Source organism: Sander vitreus, chromosome 17 (assembly GCF_031162955.1).
Source record: "Sander vitreus isolate 19-12246 chromosome 17, sanVit1, whole genome shotgun sequence".
NCBI lineage: Eukaryota > Metazoa > Chordata > Actinopteri > Perciformes > Percidae > Sander > Sander vitreus.
In genome coordinates this window covers 9,408,838-9,433,073 of record NC_135871.1, presented here as the reverse complement: position 1 = coordinate 9,433,073, position 24,236 = coordinate 9,408,838, and the positions used below count along the sequence as shown (strand labels likewise).

At 43.5% G+C, this 24,236-nt stretch overlaps 1 protein-coding gene across 8 annotated transcripts; it reads left to right on the top strand.

Moving 5' to 3' along the window:
- Positions 1-1,358: 1,358 nt before the first annotated feature.
- On the top strand, positions 1,359-24,196 carry smoc2 (SPARC related modular calcium binding 2). Of its 8 annotated transcripts, none has more exons than XM_078273618.1 (13): positions 1,359-1,684; positions 7,420-7,582; positions 9,687-9,793; positions 10,029-10,128; positions 10,958-11,002; positions 13,281-13,328; positions 14,489-14,563; positions 16,195-16,402; positions 17,342-17,424; positions 21,515-21,614; positions 21,797-22,044; positions 23,770-23,807; positions 24,017-24,139. In XM_078273618.1, exons 1-13 carry the CDS (start codon positions 1,610-1,612, stop codon positions 24,038-24,040), a joined length of 1,314 nt encoding a protein of 437 aa, XP_078129744.1. In that variant the 5' UTR covers positions 1,359-1,609; the 3' UTR covers positions 24,041-24,139. The 8 variants fall into 8 exon arrangements, with proteins under 8 accessions (XP_078129744.1, XP_078129742.1, XP_078129738.1 ...); XM_078273616.1 differs by having other exon boundaries at positions 13,248-13,328; positions 16,195-16,381; XM_078273612.1 differs by having other exon boundaries at positions 13,248-13,328.
- Positions 24,197-24,236: the final 40 nt, after the last annotated feature.

The window sequence follows — 24,236 nt, the reverse complement described above, 5'->3', positions numbered from 1 at the left end:
ATATATATATATGTGTTGCAATGCAGCAATTATGTTTTTAGTTAGACCTTGACAAGTTGAAATGTCCTACGTTTAGGGAACCAGTGTTTTAAGACAACCAACCAGCGTCACAAACATACTGTTTATGATATGATATTTATGAAGCAACATCATTGTTTGGTTTTACCTTTATGCTATTTAAATATTCCCTCAACTTTCGTTTTAGCCTATGAATGCTAAAATGTGTGATCAAACTCTTAAAGAAAGGCATAAAGCTAATGAAATGAAAACATTTTTTTTTTTAAATGCAACTCGTGATATAAGCTAGACTAGTGCAGCTCGCAGAATTTTTAAGTAAATACAAAAGTGAAAATGGTTGATGTGATGCTATTAGGGTCAATATGGTGAATGGGCTGTGAAAGCTTGTAACAACTTGTGAATACCGTTAGGTGGCGTTATAGTCGCAAGGTGCTGCTCTCTATAGAATGAAGAAGGCTCAGATATACATTCATGCCATGGACTTGTCAAAAGTTAAGTTAATGAGAGCATCAAAAATAAACGCAAAATTGCTCATGTCCCTCCAAATCAGGGATCAATATTTAACATACTCATTTAATATTACTCAGATGATTTTGGCGTAGGCTATACACTGCTTTGCGTGCAATATGTGATTTAAATCAATCAAAAGGAGCTATTGCTAAATGATTTGCTTTTAGAACCCAACCTCCAGATTGTATCGTTTTTGTTTGTGTAGGCCTACTGTGGTGTGTGTGTGTGTGTGTGTGTGTGTGTGTGTGTGTGTGTGTGTGTGTGTGTGTGTGAATTACTAGAATTGTTGGGGCTTTGTAAATTATAGTGTGGTCTAGACCTACTCTATCTGTAACGTGTCTCGAGATAACTCTTGCTATGATTTGATACTATAAATAAATTGAAATTGAATTGAAATTGCGTGTGTGTGCGTGTGCGTGTGTGTGTGTGTGTGTGTGTGTGTGTGTGTGTGTGTGCAGCAGTATGAGTTTGAGCGCAGACTGTTTCTTGTTCTTGCTGACCCTACCAGCAGACAGTTGTTTGATCCCCTCCTCAATTTGCCAATCGAACATCATCAAGGTCCTCTGATAAAAAGGATTTCTTGCTGTGGGTTTGAAGGAAATGCAAAAAAAAGGTGAAAGAAAAGAATACCTGACGTGTTTGCCTCAGCTACCATACACCTACCTACCTACCGGCTAGGGAACTGCCTGCATCCGATAAGAGATCTAGTCGACAAAATCAAGTGTGGAGGGAGGGGGTGTGGAGTAAAAAGTCGAATTGAAGAGAGGGAAAAGGGAGAAGAGACATCGAGGGAGGGGAAAAGGTCAGGGACACGGGGGGGGGGGGGGCGATCGAACTGCCAGAATTAAGGAGAGTGTCTACACCAACGGTTTGGCAGACGAAACCAAGGAGACGAAGTGAAATAAACCATCAACCCCCTCTCTCCAACACTCCAACATTTTTTTCGCAAGGACTACTGTGGATTTTTAAACCTTTTCGACTTCTTCCAAATACAATTTGTGTGCTTTGGTGAAGTCCAGGCAACACAGAGTAACATTTGGACGTGCGTAATTTGGAGAGTGAATTGCCCCACGGCGTCAGGATGCGCGTATGTCCGCTGCTGGTCTTCCTCTGTCTGCTGTGCGCTGGACGCGCTCAAAAGTTCTCTGCTCTCACGGTAGGAAGAGCCCCATAACTCGCAGAATACGTCTCATTCATATTAACGTGTAAAAGAACGGTTTAAAGTGAAGGATATGCTTATGCATTCCATGCGTAATATGTCAGCAAAAGGGACACCGTGTGGCAACTTAATTCATTTTTACTGTACTGTAGCTATGAAACAGATCTTTTTTTTATCTCATTTTTTTAATCTTACATAGAACTGGCGTTTATCATCCTTTATGTGTTTCTTGTGAGCTTTTCCTCTAATTTTCAGAAATACTTACTATAATGAAAATAATACATTTTAAATCCATCTTAACAGCGTTATGACCCATGCTTTTTTTTGATAATCTCTCTCCAAAAGAAGAGGCTTTGAAACATGTTTGAATATGTTTATATCTGGCAGAAGTGTACTGCACAGTGTGTCTGAGATGGCAGCGCTGCTGGCTTGCCTGTGGGGAGTTCATGCTCTGTTAGCAGCACCACTGTGCTTTGTTTTACCTGCCTGCCAGGGTCTTGTCTGCCTCTGTCCTGCTCACTCTTGTTGTGCCAGCAGCTCTGTAGAGGCTACTCTGCCAGTGTCAGCAGATCTTCTGCACCATGCACATGGCAGCAGCAGCAGCAGCAGCAGCAGGACAGCAGCAGCAACAGCAGAGCAGCAGCAGAGCAGTGCATCCTGTCCATTGACCTTAAACTGCACATCTATAAAGACATATGAAGGGAATTTCATGACCAAGATCAAGTACAGGTACAGTACTAACGGAGGAATAATAGGGAGAGGAATGTGCACTGTCAGAGGCTTCAGCCCTTGATTTAGAGGTTGATGTGACAGCCGCCTCCCCAGAACCGTTATTTATGGTCCGGGTGAGAATGCCTTAATATCCAATTGGAAACAAATGACCATGTGTCGTTAACCTGCAGGTGAAGGGTCGGAGATCCTTCCTCCCTGACGGCACTATGGAGTTGTGGAATGTAGGAGGAAGTGTTGCGCTGAGCAGATGCTCCCCCTGAATTTTTTACCATGATCCACACATTTACACACACACACACACACACACACACACACACACACACACACACACACACACACACACACACACACACACACACACACACAGTATGAGTGCAGATAATATCGTCAAGGGTAATAATATTTACCCAGCAGTTGATGTAGAGGTTACACAGATACAGTTGCATTTTTCAGATATGACACAGCATCCACTCTGCTCTGGATATGACCGTAAGAATGAGAAGCGTGTCTATTTCATTGCATGTTTTAGTGGTAACTGTGTCTGTGTCCTACCTCCCCACTGTGGCTCATTAGACCTTTATTGGAATAGCACATGGAGCAGTGGACTTGTGAGTGATTCATAGCTCATTGAATGAATGACATAGGAGAGGTTATTGTTAGTGTCAAGAAGAAAATGTCTCCATGTGATATTTTGTGCATATTTGAGGTCGAACAGGCAGTTAAATATATGGGATATTTGCCCAGGTTATTCATGAGGCAGACTTTTCCATGGTTTATGGAAGTATGAAATAGTGTGTGAAAAGATGAGGGAGAATAGAACATTTGCTGCCTCTCTTTTAAACTTGGAGAAAGCAATTTTAGGATAACATATGGGCTCCATTGCCCCCTATGCTTTTATGAAATTGTGCACCTGCTCAGAGAGGTTTTCTATCAATGGCCTTTCACACCAGCTCTCTTTCTTTTTAACATCTTTCACACCAATTAAATGCCTTTTTCCTTTGATTGAGTTAGTAGCCTGGTTAAAGGCTGTCACTTTCTTCCCTTTCCACCATGCTGGAAACTAATGATCCCCTTTGCATCCTTGCGTCCGCGCAGGAAACTCCCGCAAAGGCCATTTAACACGTTTGCCACGGCTCTCAGCTGGGGCCCCCATTGACCCTGCAGGGCCGAGGTGTGAGGGGCCTCTCGGGGCTCTGGAAGCAGGGGTCTCCCAGCCCAGAGGGCCCTTATCAGCCTACAATGTGCACTCTGCTGGAGGCTCGCCTCCTCCTTACTCCATTCAATCCCACAATGCAGCAGAGCCAGGGGGAGGTAATAGGATTTGATTTGTATAATGGTTGGTCTTGGAAAAAAGAAGTTTCCCTTACACTCCACCAGACTCGCCCTCTCTCGCCTGTCTCTTGTTCCTTTGCCAACCTCTTGTATTATTTGAGCAGATGCAAAAAGCATCTCCCAAGAGAGATCACGCAAAAAAAAAAAATCATGAAAGGGAAGAGAGCAAAATAAAGGGAAAGAAAAATAGAGAAAGTGAGGGCCAGCTGTCTGGAATTATACAAGAAAAGCACTTGAGCAATAAATGGTTTTGAGTCACAATATGTGTTCTGTCTTGTATGAGTCTCCTTTTATGATAAATCGGGGTGGAAGCTAATGCTGCATGTAGCTGAGGCGGAGGCCACCCATCACTCTCCACTGGTTACTTGATGCATGATGATGGTGCCGGCTTGGAGAGGCTAGAATGAGACATCAGGGGAATGTCAGGGGAATGTCGGGGCTCTGCCGCGGCCTCGCCCATCCATCACCACAGGCCAAAACGCACAGAGATCTGCAGCAGACAGCTAACTAACATTAGGAGGAAGAGGTCCTCAACACAACCCAAGTCTCTGATGCTTCTTCCTCTCACTGGCTTTCACATCTTATTTGTTCTCCTCCTTCAATGTGGCCAACTGTGACTTTGAAATAAACACTTGGATGTTTGATAGTGAATCTGGGTGGTTGATTTCATGGGTGGCTGATTTCATGGCTAACTGTTTTTCCACGCTGTGTTTTTGGAGCTTTATCGTAAACTTGCAGGCACTTGGCGCTCTGCTGTGTGCTGTACAGTGGACATCTAGCAGGAAGCCGGGCTGCTGAATGACTCAGTTTGGGTTGTCAGTCTGCTGGCTTGCAGGGGCTGATGCTGATAATGCTGGTGTAGTGTGAGCACTGGGGTGGCCAGCATGAGCTGTGGCAAGGCTGGCGGCCCACCACCAAGTATGGCTGGATGCACTCAGACACTATCAGAGCAGTTACTGGCTTTGGAAGGTTGCAGCCTTTGCAAAAACCATCCTCAAAACAGCCTGTCACGCCTGCTGGACTTTATGTGAAGGGGTGAGCTGTGAGCGACAGAGTGGAGGGTGAGAGGAGGTCACCGCTGCAGAGGGATGTCCTAACTGGTGTGGGAGGACAGGGGTAGAGGGCGGGAGGGTACTGACGGGAGACTGTCAGTTAGATGCAATGGTGCGAACGATCCAAAAAACTCAAAGACACTAACAATGTGAGAGGCAGTGAGATGTAAGATCCCCAGTTTATACAGATAAATGGGCAAAGACATGAGTAGCTGTAGAAAGAGAACTAGAGTACCCCACTATTGTTCTTTAATTATTATATTTGAACTATTAATATCAAAGTATATAATAGTTCTTCTAGAGATCCCATTAGGTAACAGGTTCTTAGTTGATGAGAGCCAATGTGGCGTACGTTTCTAACCCATTGAGTAAATAAGCAAAGTCTTCCAACCCTCTCGAATTCAGTGATACAAAGTGGCAATTTCTTCATGGATTAAGTTAAAAGTGAAAAGAGCAAATTTAAATGGAAAATCCTCTGAAGTGTGTCAAAACAGCATAACTGTCGACCAGTGGTACCCAACCTTTACAGATTAGGGCCTTAATGTGGACGTGAAATGGATTTTTATCTCTCAGATTGTTCAATTTGAATGTGTTTTAGTGGCTTAAAAACTAGTATCTGCGGCGAACTGGTGGTTTAGGATTAAAGCACCAACAATGAACTCCCCGCTTCACATCCAGCCTGGGACCTTTGTTGCATGTCATTCCTACCTCTCTCTCTCTTTCCCATTTCCTGTCATCTTGCTTATGTTGCTATCAAATAAAGGCATAAAATAGCCCCAAAATAACAATATAAGTTTTTTCCCCCTTGTCTATTCTTTTATTATCTGATGACTCCTCCGATTTATCTTGGGACTTTTTGGGGTGTCCCAAACACCCAAGATAAATTCGTAGACTACACTGTAAGTCTGCCTTGCCCAAAGTAAATGCACTACTTAATTAGTTCCCTTTAGCCACAGGAAATAGACATTATATACCATTCATATGCCGTTATTCCCAAAGGAGGAAGAGAGATTATTTTCCATATTTCTGTCTAGAAAGATGTTGAGACTTGGACACAGGCTGTTCTTGTGACGCAAGAGTGTCAGGATACTTTTTTAAAAGCCTGTGGAGTAAGGGTTTTTAAAGAAAATAGTTTTTTGAAAAATTTCATTCAATCCAAAAGACTCGTCTTCCCTCCCTCGCGGCTCCTCTTCCGATGTGTTTGAACGGGCCTCTCCTCTCGGACCCCCCCCCCGGTAAGATTTATGAGCAGGGTTGACAGAGTGGGATGTATCCCCCCCCCCCCCCCCCTCTGGCCCAGGGCGAACCCTGCCAACCCTCTTCCAGGTGCATGCAGCCCTGAAGCCCTGCTCATCTAAATGCAGTGGGCTGCCACCAAACCTCATCTCTCACTTCATTTGTAAGATGTCAGGCACAACATTTTTTCATCCCACCCCTCTTTATGAATCTGTGTTTTTTTCTTCTTGCTCTTTATCTTGCCATGCCCTTTCTTTTGATAATTCATTACAGATTTTTATGGCTTAGCTTTAATTCAGGGTTTTGACTCTCTGCTTTGTGCCACAGATTGATTAGTGTCTGTGTATGTGTGAGTGAAAGAGAGAAAGTTTCTGTCTGTTTGTCTGTCTGCTGTGAATAGTTAAGAGGGCATTCAGACAGATATCCGTGCATCCACTGAAAACCAAACAAAAAAATGACACAAAAGAAAAGAGGAAAACTGAATCATATGTACAAATATTTTTAGACAAGAGAAGACAAAGAGAGTCCAGAAAGGTATTTATCTTTGGACATGACTGACTGAAAACAGCACCTGCATAGGCATGGTTATAGAGTTTGTTTTTTTCCACTCAACCCAGGTCATTATTCCCCTGAACTGAATGAATCATGCGAACTTTATGAAAAGTCACACTGTAGCAGCACAAAGCTCCCTGACATCTCGTTTCTTCAGCCACTTTATCATTCACTGTCTTTTCATTCATTGTAGCAGTCACAGCTTGTTGCCAACCCCCCTCACCACCACCGCCGCCCCATTGTGTGGCCTGGCGAGGGGGTTTCATACCACGGTGGCAGATACAATGGTGGCATTGACGCAGGTGATCCTATGCGTTCAACCAGGAGTCTCCGTCCTTGTTTCTTTTTTCATGGCTGAGTAAAACATCCTCAGGAGTGATTCCAGGTGAATACCCATGCAGGTGTTGGCACAGACAAAGAAAAGAGGAAGAGTCACAATCAAGTCTTCTCCAGCCCTTTAGACAAAGACAAATCATGGCTGCACCCTGACAGGCTTGTAGTGACACTGCCTCATAGTTGTGCGTTGCACTGTTTATCAGTGCTTTCTAGTGTATTCATTAAAGATGTTGCTTATGAACATTCTGATAAAAGTTTTGAAACAGAATTAACAATTTTTTAAGGCTTTGGTAATGGACACCTGTTGTGCGACTTACTTTTTGATGTGGTAGCCTGTTTTTATCCAACCCCTAGTCTTCATAAACCCCTCCAGAATCACACCTGTTGTTGTGCAGTTTCAAAAGTTTTGGTGCAGAGCTCATTGATTCCCCCAAAAATGGCTCATTTAGCAAATGTTTCCTCTGCTTATCTCCTGCTTTCTCACTTCTGCAGTTCCTGCGGGTGGATCAGGATAAGGAGTGCAACATGGAATGCACCGGAGCTCCCCGCAAGCCCCTGTGTGCCTCCGACGGCAGGACCTTCACATCTCGCTGCGAGTTCCTCCGAGCCAAGTGCCGTGACCCCCAGCTGGAGGTCATTCGAGGGCCATGCAAAGGTCAGGTCATGAGTCACGCTTCAGCGCCGCCTGGCACTCTCGAATGCACAGAGGGGGTCACAGTAGAAACTTGTGGGTTAAATTCATTTCAGCATAATTGATTCTTTGAGTGCTGGGAGGACGAGTGGGGTTGACAGTGAGAGTGTGAAGGGGGGTGGGGGTTGCTGACCATTTCACACCATTTGTACTGATAAAGGAAATGTACGTTCAATTGTCAAAATACTCAAATTAATTAGTTTTTAGTGGCAATTATTTTGTTTGTTTAAGCTTTTCATGCTTTGTTACGGCCATATACATAACAGCATCAATTGACCAACAACTTTTTCTGTGATATGAAATAATTCTCTGAAATCAAATAATTATGCAGGGGCATTTGAATGAAATTCTTGACAAGAATTAATGGTCTCATTTTCATAATACTAGATGTAAAGCTGTATGTATGTGACCGAGATGAAAAGCAAAAGGGGAAGGAGAGCCAATGAGGTCAGGCGGCTCACAGACTCCCTTATTGTTGGTCGTTGTTGGAAGGAAGCACCCATACACCCCAATGCTGAAGGCCCGAACTCTCTCCCCCTGCCCCACTCACTAACTCTATACTGCCAGTTTATCGCTCTACAGACTGGGGACAATGCCCCATTCTTACACATTACAATATTAGATCACTAATGCAGGGAGCGTGAGCGAAAAGCGTTTGCTTAAAAAGAAGGCTCATATGATGGAAAAGCATTCCACGATTTTATGCCCGTTCTGGGTCTCTATGGCAACGTCTCTAAGCGGACATCTGGATGTGGCGGACAGCGCCGGGACACAGAATAGAGGATTCCAGCTAGGAAGCTGAAAGGGACGAGAGTCCATGAAAGTCGTATTGTAAGCGTCAATAACATTGGGTCTATAAGAGTTCGGACCCCCCTCTGCTTCTGGACGGCCGGGGTGAAAGACACAGCAGCAGCAGCCTAGTCAGCAGCCGAAGTAAACCAGAGGGCCGGTCTGGCCTAAAAGCACAGAGATGGGATTGTGTTTAAGGATGGTGAGACTGGCACCACATTTGTTTTCTATCACTGTGCTCAGATGATTCAAGTGTCCTGTCATTTTTTCCAGTCAGCTTTTTAGTCGGAGCCCCTTGGAGAAGGACGATGGTTTTGGGTTTTTCCACTGGAGCTAACTTTAGAGCTCCACGACTTGCTGTTTTCATCCATCCGGAACATCCAGCGTCTTGTCCCCTCTCCTCGCTACTGACCGTGATACACACACACACACACACACACACACACACACACACACACACACACACACACACACACACACACACACACACACACACACACATGCAGCCTCCTGACCAAACTGGTAAACGTTTTTAAACGTAGCATGAGTCATTGTTTTAATGTGATTTGAACCTGCCAGCCAGTCAGGCCCTGCATGGCAACTAATGTGTCACACCAAGTTACCATCAAACCCATCGCCGCCCAACATTTCCTGAGAGTTTGCACAGCTGGTGCTGTTGGCCAGGTGAGATGAAGCAGCTGTGGAATGACAGGATGAGCCATGGCTCTGACATAGAGATGTGAAAAGATTTAAGGTGCACATAGGTGAAACGTTGCTGACCCACATTTATACTCACAACATAGTTAGAGGACAGCTCGGGCTGAAATGAGTAGACGGTCGAGGTTTAAGAGGAGAGTAAGACAGACTCAAAGACATTAAGGAAGGGTCAGGTTTTCCCTGTGCATCAGCCCTTTTCTTGGGTGACTGGAATGTTCTACAGGAGCAGCACGAGCTGCCTCGCTCACTAATGGCTTTACCACCAGGCACTGTGCAGGCTTGTCTGAATTGCTTCTAATAGGACCCGGGGTGTTGGGTCTATTCCCAGCCACACAAGTATCTGCCGCTTCCGAAATGTCTTGAATTGTTTCCCCTCCGTCTCAACTCTTTCCTTGCATTTTTCTATCATTCTTCATCATCTGTGAGATTCAACATCTTCTGCTGGCTTTTTTAAAGTATGTTGGTTTCATAGTTGTGCAGCATAAGAAAATAGTTGAGCTGTGGGTTGAATCATGGGTCTCTGTGATGTGTCGTGATTCTGGTGATTTGTGGTGCTCCTCAGATACATCCAGATGTGTAGCAGAGAAGAAGTACACAGAGCAGCAGGCTAAGAAGCTCTTCCCGCAGGTCTTTGTGCCTGTATGCAACCCTGATGGCACATATAGTGAGGTAACAGAAAAACACAAATGATTCTTGTTTTGAATATGAGAAAAGGCTCTAGACTCAGGAGGCCCCAGTAGAAAAGACTAACTCTTTCGTATCCACTTTTTGCAAAAAATTCCTGCATGAAATGAATTAATTAATTTAAGTTAATGTTTTTTTTTAACACTTTCCCTTCATTTTTCAATCTTATAGATGCCATTTCTTGTGCTGAATTTTTGTTTACGTGCTGTTTTGATTACAGGTTCAGTGCCACAGTTACACTGGATACTGTTGGTGTGTCACCCCCAATGGCCGACCCATTAGCGGCTCAGCAGTGGCCAATAAAAAACCTCGATGCCAAGGTAGGTAAAATCCCAGCAAAATGTCTTATAATGTATACAGTAATGCATGTTATATTTGCAGTTCAGTGCACTGGTACTGGCATCTCATTTGTTAATAATAAGCCCAATTTATGACACAGAAAATTCAAATAGTATGCTGACTTGTACTAGAATGTGGTTTCTGTAATTTTGTGAAGCCATGAAGATAAATCAAATTCAACACAGCAAAGCATGACATTCTGTGTTTGTGGGGGGTGTAATCTTCAGTCCTGTGGGAAAGTGGTCAGTGACTGGACTGTGGGTTTGAGGGCCACCCGAGGACTGAGCGTTGCTCAAGGCTTGGTGCTGCCTGTGTAAATAAGCCGAGTAGAAAATCCGTGCTGCAGAGTTGAGCAACAAAGTTAAACTGTAAGGAGTGTAAGTGTTCTCAGAGGATGGCGTCTGCCAAACAATCAAATAACCAATGCCACATGTCCTCCCTGTGCGTCTCTGTGGGGCTGCCTCGGAAGTCGCTGCTGTCTCAATAGTGAAAAAGCTCCAGTAGTAGCAGCAGTAGTTGTATTGCAACTGCCAGCTGCTTAATCATAGCTGTGTACATGAAGTCTAAAATGTCATAAAATGTCATAAAATACATCTCAATCGACATGCAGTGATTGCAGCTTAAAATAAATTAATAACATTTGAAAATTAAAAAGACAGAAAAGAGTTTCCCGCTGTAGTTCAGTCCATACTTAAGTCTAGTGGCTCAGGCCAATTCTTGAAGTAGATTAAGATTTATACATTTTATTATTATTAAGGTTAACATGAAAAAGCTGTGGTGGTGCATTTTTAATTAAATGTTGCTTTGCAGGTTCAAAACAAGAGAGAGCTACTACAAGAGAGCCAGGTAAAGCAGGTGAGACTTTAATTCAAGAAAAATTCATCCTCAGAGGCACATTGACTCTTTTCTTGTTTGTCCATGTGTGTACCTATCTAAGCATGCATGTACATGTGAGTGTGTATTCATTTATATCTCTGTCTGTTTGCCTGCATCTGTTTTGGAGATGTGCAGGGTGGGTCACCTGTTAAGGCTTGCCTTTTTAATATTTTGTCAATTTGAGAGAATGCGAGCTGCCTGAAGGCTGGTATAAAAGCAGTCTGTTGAGTAAGGAGAGAGGCTGTGGTGTGCTTTAATGCCCACCGCCAGCAGCTACAGCACCTATAACCGTCTGCTGTCCTTAACCAGGCAGCCAAATGATCAGGGGGCAGCCAGAATGGAGGAAAACTGACTTATCATTCTTCTTCTCTAACTTGATCTTGCTTGGTCTTGCTTTTTTTTCAGCATCAGTGTCATAAGATACAAGGAAATGTTCACACTTTATCCTCCACCCTACTTTCACTCTGTCTCTCATCAACATCTACCTTCTTCCAGATATAGAACCACTAAGTTTCCCTCCGGCTCTGCTCCAGATACTGTATATCTTGCTCTCATCTTGTAAGAGATGATTTGTTTAACTGATGTGATTTGAAGGCTCACTAAGAGAAAGTATAATTTGGGTTGATTCCAATTGTTTGTGTGTGTGTGTGTGTGTGTGTGTGTGTGTGTGTGTGTGTGTGTGTGTGTGCGCGCATCCACTTGTGTTTGTCAATTTGGTTATTCCTGTCAGTGTGACATTTACGTCTGTGCCTCTCGCTCTGTAAACAGTCTTGGGTGTAGTGTCTGTCTGAACCCGGCCAACTCATTACACATAGATCAAGTGGGAATGCAAAATTTGAAAGAGGAGGAGGGATGGTGGGAGAGGGAAAGAGGGAGGAAAGGAGGTGGAGGGGGGCAGGGGGTTGTGGTTCAATCTGAACTGGTTGGATAAACAGGGTGGTGAAAAGCAGAATAAACTGTAGATTTGTGGTGTGCCAGCACTGAAAATAGCAGTGATTGCATCAATATTTTGATTCAGCAGAAGCCCATCAGTACTGTACCTTAGCAGTCCACAGCAGCCTTTGCAGCACTTTTATTATCAGAATATTGGTAATGTTAAACACCAAATGCTTTAGCATTTCTGGTGCTTGACAAATTAATTCACATGTTGGAATCATATGCAGCTGACGACTGACAAACAGCAGTTAAACTAATGCCTTATGACCACAAATAGCGTGGGGGTTTCCTGGCAGATGCTAAAAGAGGTGTTACAGTCATGTAAAAGGCCGCAAAGTAAAAATCGGTCATTAGTGGTTTATCATAAATCTGAATCATAAATACACTTTTTGAAATGGCATTTCCATCCGTTAAGTGAGCAGAGTAATAACATGTCTGCCTCAGTCAGTCACACAAACTGACTGTATGTATTTTTATCCACCAGACATGCTTGAGAAGATGAACAGCTGGCATAACAAACTTGCAATAAATGTAAAATCCTGATATAGCAGTGGAGAATTCATTGTTAAAGAAAAGAAGTTAAAGCTTAATCCCTGTTTGTGGAGCCACCCATTAGAGGTGCCCTGACTCATGCATTAACAGAGCTTTACTTAGAGCAGAATGACTGACCTATGCTGAGGTTAACCACACCTTCAGCTGTGGTTTTACACTAAGCGGCTCGAGACCTCCATCCCCCCCACCCCCCCCACCCCCACCCCCACCACAAATCAAACAAACAGAGTCCAAACAAACACCAAGCTTGATTCTCCCACTTTTAAATGGTTGTCTCAGATCACTTGGCTACTGCATTCTTTAACTCTTGTGTCTCTCCCACCTTCACACAGCTCTCATAACTCAAATGCAGGCAATGGAAGGATGGAGAAGAACAGCAGGGACAACTGGTCCTCATCTTCTCCTCATCCATTTTAACTGACCTCAATCTGTCCTCCAAAGCATAATGATCCCTTGTTGCATGACGTGAAACCATGGGAATACATGACCACTATACTCTCCTCTCTTCTCTACTGTCTTACTCTCAACACACACACACACACACACACACACACACACACACACACACACACACACACACACACACACACACACACACACACACACACACACACACCCCTCTCTCACTTTCTCATTCTCTTCACCTCTACTTCTGCCTCCATACTTCTTAGCCGGGCAACGTGCAAATCTCATGTAGTTAAGTGCTCTCTAATCTATCTTACTCTCGTAATTGTAGTCTCCTTGCAAATATTCTCCATTCTAAATGCAGATGAGACTGGCCTAGTGGTGGATCCACAGCCTGCTGGCGATGAAGAAGGTAAGCTCTTCTACGTCAGACTGTGAGTTTGATGCTACGCCTGTGTTTACTGAGACGCCACTGACTGACTCAAAAGAATCGGCTCAAAAATTCCTTAAAAGGGAAATGGAGCCTGGACATGAGGCAGTTACAGCATCATGCTTCAAAAGGGTCATTGGGGAAAATGTGATAGTGAAATACTTTTAAATAGTTAAAATAGATTGCAAGATTTGATTCAAGATAAAGGAAAACTAAAAGGGCAATTTTGTCATGACTTGTGTTTTTTGCTTTTAAACCTCCATAAGCTAATGGTCATACCAGATCAAGTAAGCCAGCAACAGAGCACATTTGCTTAAGAATTTCCCTTTTAATTTGTAGAAGATGAATGTGTCATTTCGTCAGAAGTACATTTTTACTAATTCACTCAAGTACTGTACTTATACTTCAGGTATTCCCTTTTAAGCTGATTTATACTTCTACTCCACTACATCTTGGAGGCAAATAATGTACTTTTTTTTATCTGACTGCTCTAGTTACTGGTTACTTTACATAGATGAAAATACCCAACCCATATAAAGTATATAGTTAATGTCAGCTCCAGTTCAACCAGCTGCAACATTAAAATTATACTAATACAATAAAATAGTACATAGTAATATAAACGTCTGAAAGGAGTAAATCTGCTTTTACTTTTGATACTTTTAAGTATGGTGCTGCTAATTCAGCTGTGCTAAAAATTTTGAATGGAGTATTTTCATATGATGATATCATTTAAACTCCAAATGGCAGACAAAACAACTTCCTGCATTTCTACTGTAGTTCAATAAAGATAATCCTTCACTGTGAATGGGAAGCAGACAATCACATTTTGCAAAGTTGTATTTGAGCACTTTTATCAGCCTTTTACACTGTGAAAGAAGTTTTATGATTTCATGTTAATGTGAGATATTTAATAAGACAGTAAGAGACTCATAGTTATAGTTTACTTACCTCTCTTTTTGCTGCTATATTTCTGTCCCAGCTGTCATATTCAATTAACTTTCCACCTCCACTTTGAGATACGATAACCTTGATGTGCATTTTACAGCCTGTGAGTTTTGGACCCACCAGGTTTGGCTCAGATGATAAACGAGTATGTTTTCGATTGAAGCTAATAAAGCTGTCTTGGTGATTTCTTTCAGACATCATTTCTCAGTACCCCACTCTGTGGACGGAGCAGGTTCGCAGCCGACAGAACAATAGAACCAGAGCACCATGTGAGTTTCAAAGACCACTTTTTCTTTAATGACGGCGAACGGGTGTTTGCAAACCTCAACTGAAAGCACACTCTGTGTTTTTTTTTACTTGTGTGAGCAATCGTGGCTTGAGGTTGTTCCTGTCTTTTAAGGACAGATGGTGGCTTGTGAAACCAATACATCTTTGGTGTTGGAGTGCGTCAGGCTATAAAGCTCTGCTTCTCTGTGGTTCTTCGCAACTCAGCTTATCTGTAATTATCAGCACATGGCACACACACACACAGGATCTCCTATTCTTCTGGCTGGTCCGTTCTGGTCGCCCTCTTACACACATGCACGTTTATCTTATTGAACAGATCAGCCGCCTCTTTGCTCTTTGGGGAAAAATGTTGCTTTCTGCATAAAACAATGCAATTTTGAGGCCTGCCTAGATGAAAACCCTGTGTGCATGTGTGCATATGCGTGTGAATCCCATTATCATAATTTACAACCAATAAAAAAAAGCCTGAGAAATGCAGCATCGATGGTTTTGATTACCATGTGCTCTTTGGGGTGGAAAAAAAACACCCGCCCCAACAAAGAGAGCCCATACGGAGGAAGTGGAGCAAAAAGAGTCGGTTGAGAAAGCGGGGAGGCATTTCATTTGGTCTCTTTTGTGTGGGTAAAGATCTTTAATGAAAATAAACAAAGAAAAAGGGATATCCATAATCCCGCAGTAGCTTCCGAGCCTTGAGGCGAGCAGCGAAGAGAGGGAGAGATTGGTGATGAAAGCCCTCATGGCCAGAAGAGTTCTGCTTTCATCCCTGATTTTAATGCTCAAATCTCTGTTGGAGAGCTGCATGGCAGAGACGAGGCTGCTGCACAGAAACAAGTCTGATTAGATCCTGCTGAGGCTCTGCAAAACACCATGTTTCTCCCATCGAAGCCGCTGCATTCTCTGTACGTAAGGATAAAAGAAAGGATCATGAAGCATTCCATTTTGCCCCTGGAATTTTGAACATGTAAACATATAGATCACTGGTACTTTACAGTACCCTGCAGTAGTGTGTCGGTGTGTGAAGGCGAAGGCCCGACTGACCACTGTTCTGCTTTTGTCTTGTCTGTTTCTCTCTCTGTCACACACAGAGGGCAGTTGAGTGTCCAAATATTTACTTAACTTGGGGCATAGGGAGCTGTTCTTAGTCATTAGCCTGTTAATGTCCGTAAACAGTGCCACGGGGGGCTGATATAACAGTTTACACACACTGTCTCCGAGCACTCATCCTTCACCCCTTTGTCTTCTCCTCCTTCTCTTCTACAAGGATGTCTTAGCAATGCTTAGTCAGACAGCACTGCATGCATTTGGCTTTTAAATATAAGTTAATTCAAACATATTGTATGTTGTATAAATCCCAAATATGTTAACCAGATCTGATAAGGAGTGACTCTTATTCCTTACTCCCTCCTAACTTCAAACAAACCCTCTTCTTCACGTCAAGTGTGTGTGTCTGGGGTGTGTATTTGCCAAGTCACACAACCTAGACCACCTAGTTGAATGCTATGTGTGTGTGTGTGTGTGTGTGTGTGTGTGTGTGTGTGTGTGTGTTTGTTTGTTTGTGTGACCAATCCACGCCTCCACTGATTCCTGTATGACCTCTGCCCCCTCTTTACAGCCTCATCCTGTGACCAGGAGCAGCAGTCTGCCCAGGAAGAGGCGAAGCAGCACAAGAACGATGCTGTATTCGTACCAGACTGTGCACTTGGAGGACTGTACAAGCCAGTCCAATGCCACCCCTCCACCGGCTACTGCTGGTGTGTGCTGGTGGACACGGGACGGCCCATACCTGGGACTTCCACCAGGTGGGAGAGACCTCACCTATGGTACTTTCACCCTAATTTACACAAATTCTTGGAATTTATTGCTCGGTTCTTTGTGGCAAACAAGCCAGACAGTTGTAACAAATAGCAGGTAAGTAATTATTAACTACCCAAACACAGTAGAGTGGCCAATTGATATAAAAGCTGACCAACTGGATTACCGTGCTTCATGCCCTTTGTTGGCAAATGTCTTCTGCACTAAAGAGAGCATTATTGAGCTTTATCTTTTATGCAGGTCTAACAATCATGCAACCGTTCTTTATTTAGAAGAAATTATAAGAAATAAAGCAACAAAAAAAAGTTTCTCTATTTGAGAGAAATGCACATAAGTCTGCCATAAGCAGACAGATAGACATCTCCATTGCCAATGAGACAGAGTGACTCAGTGGTCTGCTGAGAGGCAGGTCAGAGGTCCGTCAGGCTGGCAGAGTGGGGCACTGGTACCCTCTTATTGAGCAGCGAGGCTGGGTATCAGATTAACAAGGCTTCAGGCAGAGTGCCAGACAGCACATTAGCACACATATGGAAGCGTGGATTTTCCCCCTTTCTCTCTCCTTGTCCCAGGCCAGCTTTTGGCCCAGTCGCACAGCACCAATCGGGGCTCTGCCGTCTCGCCAAGGGTGGCCGTGAAAGCTTCCTTGTGTCCCACGCTCCCTGTCTGCCTCGCTCCCTCTATTTCTCTTTCTCACCCTCCCTCCCCCTTTCTGTCCTCATACCAGCCGCAAATCCTTCCCCTCTTTTTGGATGTGATTCAGAGCCTCTGGTTTGCCACAAAACAATTATTTGAATCCCTGAGATTTAACTGTACGCGGGTAATTGGAAAACATGGGATTCCTCTCTGATTTTACAATACGGATAGCATTACTGTAATCAACAATCCCTTTAATCCATTTCACTTTGAATGAAATGGCATTTTCTGATATGGCGAATTCTCTGTCACAGGTATGAACAGCCAAAATGCGATGGCAATGCCAGGGCCCACCCGACTAAACCTAAGGACCATTATAGAAGCAGACATCTCCAGGGTAAGTCTCTAAAGACTGGTCTCTGTTTTTCCTCTCTGTTCAGACCACATGGGTAAGTTCTTCAGCAGTCGGCCTCCAACTGCTGCCGCGCTTTCAAGGTTGTGATAGCAGTGCGAGTGTGTGTGTGTGTGTGTGTGTGTGTGTGTGTGTGTGTTTGTTGACATCATTAGCACTGTTGGTCAAGGAAATGCTTGATAAAGAGTTGAGGATTGCCAGATACCGCCCTGCACTGGTCAATAAGCAAGGAGACAGAGACGGATCGGGGGGAGGATTAGTCTTCAACTGACATGGGAGATGGAGGATAGTGGGATGATAGTGTGGAGGAGAAACAGCAGGCAGGAGAGGTAGAGATAATGGATAATAGGATGCCATTGGCAGGTAGTGATAGAAAGACTGACAACAGTGTAGATAACTAAATTGAGGGTGGGAGAGGAGTTTGGGGGTGGTGGTCATGGGGTGAGCTTAGGTACAGGTGAGCTTGTTTGTTGTGTAGATAGATATTTGCTAATCATGACTTGCCACTTTAAAACTGCAGAATTTAAATTGTGATATATTTGAGTGGTATTTACTAATGGATGGGACTAAAAACGGATGAAATTATCATGTGTCACATTATTTTGAGTAAGATTGCCTGGTCATGTATAGCAGGCTGTTTTCCCTGGAGTCCCTTCCTTCAAGAAAACAGACTTTTCAGCAAATGCCAAAAAAACAACATATGCCTACACTCAAGTGACAAAGGAGAAGGTTGGGGTGGTTGGATTGGTCAACAAAGCATCAGACTTTGACATGACCACTGTTTGTTTCCCATGTCCTACCAACAGTCCATGTTGGTTTCTCTTAACCATGACCATCATCTGAACCAAGTATTTATTTTAACCTAAACCACGATATTTCTCTAATCCCCCCATATAAAACTAACCATAGTGGTATCAGATCAGTTTTTGTAGGCGTTGACAAGGTAGGTTGTCCTGCCAGTATGGGGTGTCAGATCAGCTTATGTGTGATTTTGGAGGGCAATTACAAACTTTGTATTTTGTCGTTTAATTTGGAGGACTTGTTTGAGGTGACTGCCATGGCTCTCACAGTTAGAAAGGCTGTCTGGATTCCAGTTTTCCCAAATAATTAAATAAATCAGGTTATTTTAGAACTAGGAGATTTATTGATGTGTTATTGATTCTGTGATATGAATCTAGACATTTTACTATAGTTTTGCACGGACAATTTTACAATGCAGTGGATGGGGTCTCACTCCCCTTTGATTTCATCACATTTATAAATACTATGATGACTTGACAGCCTCATAAATCCAGTGACAGGCAAAGTAGAGTTGTAGCTTTCTCATCCTGCATACAACCAAATCACAGTTTAAAGCTGAACGGTGCTTGGCAAATTTATTTTTTTCTGGTGGTTTGGTCAACATGTTAATAATCCTCCAGCAAATGAACAGAGCTGCCACTGTTCCCATCCCATCCATAACTGTTTATGTAACAGTGTGCCAGGCCAGAGCTGTGCTCTCTGCTTGCAGGTGCTGCAGAGCAGCACTCTGTCTCAGCCCCGGTATCGAGGACTCTTGTACAGTGTGTATTAAACAGTGGGATAGACAGTAACAGATGAATGCTCCTGAGACCAACAAATGTTACTCATCTTTGCCAGTGGCACTGGTGGTGTATACTATTGCTAAGCTATTGAGCAGGAATAATTAGAGTGTGTAACTGCTGAAAGTGTGAAGTGGCGATGGGGTGGAAAACAGCCACAACTGTCCCATGAGAAAGACCTCAAGCCCAACCAAACAGCTCCTAAACACATAGTGGTAGAACAGAAAACAATATACTTATTCAGCCATGCAATTGCTTCAAACAGACCCTCACACAAGTACACAGACTTCATTTTATACTTGTCAAAAAAAAAACCTGCACCGTATCAGCCAGGTCTCCCATTATAAAATACACCAGGACACAGTCAAAAAACACAGCATCTTGTTTTCTTTATGAGCAATTGCGTCAACGCCAGTAAAACACGTTACTGTATGAACCAGGGATAATTATAAATGTTGCCTTCACATTTCTGCAGCCCATTTGCTGTTGAAGCGCTGGTGTTGAGAGGTTTATGGGGCGAGATGCGAGAAAGGAGAACTTTGCCCTGAAAGGGGCAGGAGAGGAAAGCGGAGTATTTGGCTAGCTTTCTCCCCAGAGCGGGATCATGGGATAGCATTGGGGCAGCCATTGGGAGCTGCGGCTGTGAGTGCTGACAGGGCTCTGCCCCATGTGGCTGCATAGGAAAACACTGCTTCTTATTGACAGTAGCACACAGGCACACACATGCAAACATGCACTTACTGGCCAACTTTTTACAGGCAGCCAATATATGGAGTAAATAGGGTTGTAGATCTAAGCTTTTCAGCAAGAACAAAATTTAATCATTTGAGGCTTTCTCAACTTGATTCCATTCTGCATCTGTCAAACTTGGGCTATACATAATTATAATCATTATGGAATAAGACAGCAGTCATTGACTGCTGCAGCCATGAACTGAACGGAAAATGGTCAGACTCAATTTCCTTTGAATGACAGCATAAACATTTGTGTCCTGCCCCCCAGCTTAATGGTGTCCAGACAGACAGAAGCTGATCTGTCCCGCCCCCATACGAAAAACCTCTGCTCCCAAGAGGAAGGGACTGGAGCCTTACCTGATGGCTTCCCATTTGAATGAACTGCAGACATGCTCAGATTCCTGCAGCATTACGGAGAGGACATGTGCTCTCATTGAAAAACACTCAGCCTCAAACAAGTCCAACTGCATCCCACAAACCTCTCTTCAGCCAGAAGCCAGATAAAAAACACTTTGCCTTCTGAGGGTGCAATTGTATGACTGTCTAGACAAATTTACCACAAGAGCTGCACAAGGCACCAGTTGGACCATTAACAGGTGGGTCAGATATTTTACTGGGCTATGGCCAGGGAGGGCCTACTAAAACTTAAGTGCAAGTCGTCTGTTCAGCATGTAAAGTAGACAGTGGAACAGTTTGGACATGTGAATGTTTCAACCCTTGGCCCGGTGAAGGCTGCTATAGCCCTGCGCTACTTGGGAAAGGTGTAGTGGAGGCTGGGTACTGGGTGTTTACGCCGATGTTGGTCGCCACCTGTTAGAGAGGAGCAAAGCATGCTATTATCTGCAACACAGGAGAATCTGGCCCCGCAGGCCTGGGCCATAAAAAGAGTAGCAAACTGTGGAGAATTTATTCTTCTCCACAGGCAGAATAGCAGAGAGAAGCCGGACTGTGAGAAAGCAGAGAAGAGTTAGGAGAGGAATCCAGGAATCTCTCAGGCCTGCGTAGCCTTCAGCTCTTCCAGAACAGCCTTGGCCTACTCACTCTTAAAACTATATGGCCAAACATACAATTACTATCATTAGGGTCATTCCACTCCAGTTGTCCCTCCTTTTAATTTTTTTGCGTGTACCTTATAGGTTTATGGGCTAATTATATCATTCTCTTCACTGGTTGACATTTCAAATAGTAATCCCGACACACACTGAAGATCAGGTGTTGAGTTGTGTCTTTGGATGCATACCTTTTAAATCAGACATCCCTCAGAAGAAATCCTAAGTAACAGTGTGTCTGTCAGGACTGTATTTGGTCCCCTTGATGTCTTAGGTGAGTCTCAGGTGCTGTATGGAGCCTCTTGTCCATACATACAATATTCAGTTACATATTCTGTGCTCCAGCTGTCAAAACCACTCAGGGGCCTCCAGCATGATTGGCAGGTACCCTCTTCCTCCTCCAGATGAGGGGAGGTCTGACACTTTATGAGAGGGAGTAAAAGACAACTGTGAGAGTCTTGTTTGGGTATATGTTCCTCCTCTGCTGTCTTTATGTGCTGTTCACGTTAAAACTACGCTGCCTGTTACATGACGTCCCTCCCCAAACATTTATTAGGCCACCTATTACGGCAGCATTTCACATATTTGTAATGCTGTTGACTGGGGGATCATTTTTCTGTGTTCGCTGACATATACGTACACCTACTCCCATATGAACTGCATAATACATGCTCGCACACACTCATTCAGGTGTCTGTGGTTTATTTTCCAGGCTGTCCCGGGGCAAAGAAAACAGAGTTTCTGACAAGTGTTCTTGACGCACTGTCAACAGACATGGTGCACGCCGTCACAGATCCAGCATCCGCCGGAAGGTATGACATTCGGAAGTGGATTTGTTCATCTTACAATTATTGATAAACATCAATAGGTTCAGTAATTTACCAAAAAGGCACAAAAGTATTCCGTGATTTAACTCCAGTGACATTAGTTGTTTTAGACAGTTGAAGGGATGGAGGGACGATTGTTAGCTCACAAACTGATATCTGTCATTTAGGATGGCCGAGCCCGACCCCAGCCACACCCTGGAGGAGAGGGTGGTCCACTGGTATTTTAGTCAGCTGGACAAAAACTCCAGCGGGGACATTGGAAAGAAGGAGATCAAGCCTTTCAAACGCTTTCTGCGCAAGAAATCAAAGCCAAAGAAGTGTGTGAAGAAGTTTGTGGAGTACTGCGACATTAGCAACGACAAGGCGCTGTCTCTGCAGGAGCTGATGGGTTGCCTCGGGGTGACCAAAGAAGAGGGTGAGCTAAACAACACAACCAAATGTGTTCTCCTGCACCAAATCAGTTTTCTAACTTACATATTGGTGGATAAAATATAATGATCATGGCAGTAGGTTTCGGTACCGAAAAACCTGGCATCGGTTCCCACACGACCAGCATCTACTATAGTGGATGGCAACGCAGATTTCGGTGCCTTATTTCTTAAACTTCACTTAAATGCCTGCGCTTCCCTCTGGTGGTCCGAAACAGCCGTTACAGGCAACAGAAGCATCACTACACGTGATGCTAGTTAACATTACACTTGGCAGCAGGTTAGCCTACCATTAGCTAGAAGCTGCTTTAAACACAGGTAATAAAAACGGTCTAAACTGTGGCTGTATTTAACTCAAAAGGATTCTAACACCGGGACGTGAAAGAGTCTGCAGCTAAAGACACAGTATAGCCCATGGATGTATAATAAGCTGCACTTTTCAAGGCACCATGGCCGCTGCCACAGTCGGAGAAACAACACCTTCATGGTTCAGGCACTGTTTAGGCACCGGCACCATTTTAAAAGTATCGTTTTAGCACTGGTATCGGAAAAAAAACGATACCCAACCCTACATGGTAGTCAGATGGTAAATTAGAATCAGTGCTACATGATTTTTAATAATTGATCGTTCACTAACACCCTCCCCCAAACAGCAATTGTCCAATCACATCTTAGCAACTATAACTAGGCATGGGCAAGCTTTGGATGTGTCCACATGCTGAAGCAGTGCACATGGGGCTGTAGTAAGTCTGATAAATGTTTGTAGGTAGTCTTATGTATTACCTTTCAAAATCAAACAGACGTTTGTACAGGAGCAAAGTGTAAGTAGATTTTTGTATCATTGAAGCACTGTATTAGCATGATATCATGTATGTAGCCATCAAGTGCATTTTTAAAAACCCCTTTGTAGGTTTTTCATTTAGCCAGAAACACTGAAAAGTCAAGAGAGCCTTTAACCAACTGATGGAGCTAACAGTAATTACGTAGCTCATACAATCTGCTAGCAACAGTTGTTTCTTTAGCTGGCAAAATTGGTTGCGGAATAGACACGAGAAGCTTGCTCTTGTCTAAATATGTTTTTAAAGAAACACGCCCGACTTATTGGGACTTTAGCTTATTCACCGTATCCCCCAGAGTTAGATAAGTCCATACATACCCTCCTCATCTCCGTGTGTGTCGTAACTCTGTTTGACACCCCCCACCGCTAGCCTCGTTTAGCACAGATCCTGGAGGTAACCGGCTCCATCTAGCCTACTGCTCCCAATAAGTGACAAAAATAACGCCAACATTTTCCTATTTACATGTTGTGATTTGTATAGTCACAGCGTGTACAAATAACAAGGTCACATGAGTCACAGCCATCTTCTAACCATATACAAACTGGAACTATATTCTCAGAAGGCGAAGCACTGCAACTTCTGCTACTTGGGCGGAGTGATTTGCACGCAGCGCCTGAGAAGCCCCGTGGTGAGGAGCAGAGAGTAACAATGGTACTTTTCAGTTGTTGCGCTAATCACTCCACCCAAGTAGCAAAGACCCATTGTTTGAAACATTGCTAAGAATTTTGAGTGGTAAATCTTCCTCTGGTATCATTGTGACAGCATGACAAGTGTAGCAACATTAAGGGTCAATTTTCCTTTATAGAGGGACTGACCTGCATTATTCTGCATATTTTGGTTGTTGAGGTTTATATGACTTTTTTTGTCTCACAGGGGCCAAACCAGGAGAGGGTTTATCTTCTAGTAAACTAGTAAGTAAACCACTCCTCCCATACTAGTGGAAAATATGTATATAAGAGAAATGGGTGGCACATCTACAGTCTGACTGTAATATTGTTTAATTTCTGTTAGCACTGACTGAGTCAGGAATATACAGTCATTAAAAAAACACTTGTCAGTCTAAGTGCAAAGAAACAAGAGCATGTGTCAAACTGATGTCACTTTAATTTCTTCTCCTCAGAATCCCTCGAAGAAGCAAGGCTAAGCCAGCATCTGAGATTTCCCCTCCCGCAAGGAGAATCTGCCCTCACCAATCGGCAATAATGGAAACCATAGTATTTGCACTTTGTACTTTAAAAAAAAAAATGTAAATTCACTTTGTAGAAATAAGGTATTTAAACAGACTGCTGAATCTGTGAATGATGTAGTTAGCTTTTTATGTCCTGACAAACAAAAATTAT